At 43.2% G+C, this 4,932-nt stretch overlaps 1 protein-coding gene across 1 annotated transcript in view; it reads right to left on the minus strand.

The window, feature by feature from the left end:
* Positions 1–1,754: 1,754 nt before the first annotated feature.
* The window catches only part of trak2 (trafficking protein, kinesin binding 2), a 25,317-nt gene continuing 22,139 nt past the window's right edge, over positions 1,755–4,932 (minus strand). Inside the window, exon 17 of the mRNA XM_062528551.1 lies at positions 1,755–4,932. This exon is cut by the window's right edge and continues 346 nt beyond it. Coding sequence (XP_062384535.1) covers positions 4,423–4,932 — 510 coding nt within the window. The 3' untranslated portion in view covers positions 1,755–4,422.

Genomic DNA, 4,932 nt, shown 5'->3' on the forward strand with positions numbered 1-4,932 from the left:
TATTCTTATACATACACCATCTGGTCTTGACGAATATAAAATCATATTTTGGAAATTGATCTTAAGGCATTAAGTAATAAAATGAGGATATATCCAACCTTTAAGGACACCAATTTTCTTTATATACATGTATCATAAATAAATAAATGTTCTTCCTTAAAATACTGGGGTCATAAGTGTTGACACCCGTATGTTAACCCTGCGTGCCCAAATCCCGTAGAGGCAGGCAGATTTTTATTTTTAAAGGCCACTTATTTCATGGATCCATGATACTGTACTATGCACCCTGATAAAGTTCCCTTGGTCTTTAGAGCTAAAATTGCCTCACATAATCACATACCCTTCACCATACCTGTTCATCAAATTGCAACTGTTTTTAGTTTTTAGTTTATTTCATTTTTATATACATATTTGTTTAATTCATTTTTATATATATATATATATATATACAGTGAGGAGAACATGTATTTGATACCATGCTAAAGTTGACTAAAAAGAGGAATATAAAATCATCATTTGACAATTGATCTTAATGTCTTAATTCAAAAATTGAGTAAAAATAAAACCGCTAACTACCCCAATTTTCTTTGTGAATGAAGAATGTTTCGTAAATAAATAAATGTTCTTCCTAAATGCTAGGGGGAAGGAAGTATTTGACCCCCAATGTAACCCTATGGGAATTTAACACATAGGGTTAACATTGGGGCAGGCAGATTTTTATTTTTTAAGGCCAGCTATTTCATGGATTCAGGTTATTATGCATCCTGATAAAGTTCCCTTGGCCGTTGGAATTAAAATAGCCCCACGTCATTACATACCTTTCACCATAGCGAGAGATTGGCATGGTGCTTTTTGCAGTAGGCCTATTAGCCTGTTTGATGCTCATTGAGCTCAATGCAAATCAAACAGGCTAATAGGCCTACTGGAAAAAGCACCATGCCAATCTCTAGCTATGGTCAAGGGTATGTGATGATGTGGGGCTATTTTAATTCCAAAGGCCAAGGGAAATTTATCGGGATGCATAATATCCTAGATCCATGAAATAGCTGGTCTTTAAAAATAAAAATCTGCCTGCCCCTATGTTAACCCTATGTGTTAAATTCCCATAGGGTTACATAGGGGGTCAAATACTTCCTTCCCCTAGCATTTAAGGAAAACATTTATCTATTTACGATACATTCTTCAATCACAAAGAAAATTGGTGTCCTTGGCGGTTTGATTTTTACTCATTTTTTAAATTAAGGCATTAAGATCAATTGTCAAATGATGATTTTATATTCCTGTTTTAGCATGGTATCAAATACATGTGCTCCTCACTGTATATATATATATATTGAAATCATATTTTTAAAATTTAAATGTGTTTTTATGTTCCTTCTCTTGTTCTTTTTTTTAATGCACAACATTTTCCTGTAAACTCGTCGTTATTGTAAATGAGGGAAACCTCAATTCCCTACGAGTATAAATAAAGGTTTGAAATTAAAAATCAAAAGATTGGCATGGTGTTCAGTTAGCCTATTAGCCTGTTTGATGCTCAATGAGCTCAATGCAAATCAAACCAGCTAATAGGCTAACTGAACAAAACACCATGCCAATCTCGAGGTATGGTGAAGTCCAAAATATATTAATATTAATTTTCTGCATATTAACAGCAAATAATTTCTCCAGAGGAGGAGATGACATTTTAATTAGTGTGGTCATTTTTTGTAAGGGCTACACTACTCAAGAAAACACCAAACCTAAAACCAAGCAGAAGTTTTTGAATTGCTTTATTTTACAAAACAATGCAACAGGATGAATCATGGGAACTTTACACAGGCCAAGCACAGAGGGGGGTCACATAGGTCCATCTCTCACACACTCTCTCTCTCTCTCTCTCTCTCTCTCTCTCACTCTCTCTCTCTCTCTCTCTCTCACACACTCTCTCTCTCTCTCTCACACTCTCTCTCTCTCTCACTCTCTCTCTCTCTCACTCTCTCTCTCTCTCACTCTCTCTCTCTCTCTCTCTCACACTCTCACGCTCACACACACACAGACACACACACTGCTTTAAAAGCTGGCATCATTCAGTACTCAACACCAGCCTCAACCCTGATTGGAACGACAGGGAATTATAGGCTCCGCCCCTCCTCCTTACGCCAGCCACTAGCAGAGAAGCCCAGAATCACACTGCTCACATCCCTGATGGTTAAAACATGGTTACATCATAAACGTTAAGGAGAACAGAAACCCGTTCGGTTTCAACACAAACCGGATCGGCGCAGGGTGGACAAAAGGATAAGTATTTTTGGTTGCTTTTCACACTGCTTACGATCAGACACAAGCACTCTTACAATCCCTGGTTTGTGGAACCACAAAAACAAGAACAAGCTTCATGTATAGGCTATGCTGAATATTATTTAAAAATCTCATTCCTAAATGAAATGGCGTTAAATACATGATGAGGTCTTACATCCTCTGCTGATAAAACATATTAGTTAAACCTAATACTAACCTCACATAATAATAATAATAATAATAATAATCTTGTCTGTCCCTTACAATATTTTTTAATAATAATATGAATAATAATATTAGTGAATTTAAAATGAAAAAGTGCATTAAACGAATGATAATAGAGAGCAGTGGGACGGAACATTATCCATGTGACCCTTAAGGTCACATGACCTCTATTGGGATCAAAGAGGGTCTGAGGATCAAAGGTCAAGAGGTCGCGAAGGTGAAAGGTCAACGAGCAGTAGGGGGACTTTACTACCCTTCTCATCCTCAGTGCTTCCTTAACACTTCTAACACTATCAGAAAACCTTTAACCTTTAACCTTTATCCGTTAGCAGTCTCTACGCACCCTTATATTCCTACGCATGCTAAACTAGTCCCTTCAAAATGTTCCTACAATCTGCCATTTCTCAGTGCCTCAACACCGACAGATAACCGGAGCTATAGGCTGGCACTACACCAAACACCCTGGAGTAAGTGTGTATACTTGGTACATGAAGCCCTTTTGCTTGCTGGAATAGAATGTGTATTATTAGCTAGCGCTAGCTGCCTCCGTCCTAGCCAATCACCCCTAGCGTGAAAAACACCAGGGCACGTCCTTTAAGACAGCAAAGACCCCTGCTGGCAACCAACACGAGAAGGAGGTGGTGATGATCGGAAACAACAGAAGCTTACCTATCTGGTGACAGAACTCCAGTGATGCCCTTTTATACAAACTAACCCTTAAATTTACAGTTTATTAAAAGCTACCACTGCTAACCCTGCTAACAGCTAGGCTAACTCTGCTAACAGCTAGGCTAACCCTGCTAACAGCTAGGCTAACCTTGTTAGGCTAACCCTGCTAACAGCTAGGCTAACCCTGTTAGCTAAGGCTAACCCCGCTAACAGCTAGGCTAACTCTGGAGCGCATCTGGATCCACACTAGAGCAAGCTGATGTCTCCTGCCCTCCAGCCCTGAGGAGAATATTCAGTAATTTGGGGCCTCCACAGCAGTGCATCCTGGAGTTGGTGTGTCCAGGAGCCAGTCCATCTCTAGCGATCTTGGCTTGGGCTAGCTAATGGCAGTAAAGCAAACAGTCACTATGGAGTAATACTGAAAGCCTATACAGAGCGAGAGATCATTTAGAGATCGTTAGACATCCACTAGTTTAGTCTAGTCTTAGACCAGAGTCTCTACAGAGTTTACGAGTTTACAGATTCAGGTATGTACAGGATAGACTGCAGGAGAGGGGGTTTTTACGCCCAAGGCTTCAACACAAGAGAAAGGCCCAAAGCTAGTGGAACTCTGGAAGCTTGACCATCGGTATCAACCCTACTTCCTTTTTTCCTCAACTGTCACTTTTGCTTTCCGTTTCCCTTCCCTTACATCTCTGCATTTTGTCATGTCATCTGACCTTCCACATTCCAACTGTTACAAACTTCCCGTTTTTCTTTTCTTAACACAAACTGAATTCAGCACATCAACTTGCTGGCTCACTTTCTTCCTATCTCCGACTGGTCTTCTAAGCTTCCAGAGTTCACAGGAAATGAGCCACAATGAGACAGGAACAGAATAATGTTCAAACAGGAAGTAGGGTAGTAGAGGAAAAAGGAAACAGGAAGTAGAGCAGGAAAAGAGGGCAGAGTAGGAAGTTAGGCAGGCGCTTCTACCCCTCACAGACATGCTAAGGCCACGGAAACCCACAACGTCAAACACACACTGTGGCAATGAGCTTTCCCATCTCAAACATGTCAATTGTGCTTTTTAAAAAACATAAAAACAAGCAAGGCCTCCTCCTCCGATCCCAGTTGTCTCAAGCAAGCAAAGTTATCTCATTGGATGAGGAGGGGACCTGGGCAGAGCTTCAAGTCTCTCCTGTCAGTGCAAGCCTCTCCTCCAACGCAATGCCACTCACTCCCCTCCCCTCCGCCATTATCCAATGGCTTTTAGTGGTTACTCTGAAAAGGCGGGCCATGAGAGAGGGAGGCGTGTCTTCGGGAGGAGGGGTGTGGCTTCAGGTGTCCCCAGGGCGGAGTGGGCAGAGCCAATGACGTGGGGTGTGGCGGAGGAGGTGTCGGCGTCGGGTGGGAGGGGCTTGACACCGCCCCCCGTGGTCCTCGACCAATCATAGCTGGCAGACTCTGATTCCGCCGCAGGCCGTCCAATAGGCTTCCTCCGCCGGTGGCCAGGAAGGTTGAGTCCTGGGGACGTTTAGGCTCCGCATCCGCTGTCCCCCCCGGCAACGCCGCAGCCAATCCCAGCCTGCGCAGGCGTTCCACCAGGCTGGAGGCGGGATCTGCGGAGGGGGCGGCGGCGGGGATCTCGGGACTCGGGAGGTCGGGGCGGGGAGCTCGACCCAGACGGACGCCGTAGACGTCCTGCAGGAAGAGCTCCGCCGGACGCGACGCCAGGAAGTTGTCAGAGGCGGCGGCGGCGGAAGTGGCTGAGGACGACGA

Source organism: Sardina pilchardus, chromosome 23 (assembly GCF_963854185.1).
Source record: "Sardina pilchardus chromosome 23, fSarPil1.1, whole genome shotgun sequence".
Classification (NCBI taxonomy): Eukaryota; Metazoa; Chordata; class Actinopteri; order Clupeiformes; family Clupeidae; genus Sardina; species Sardina pilchardus.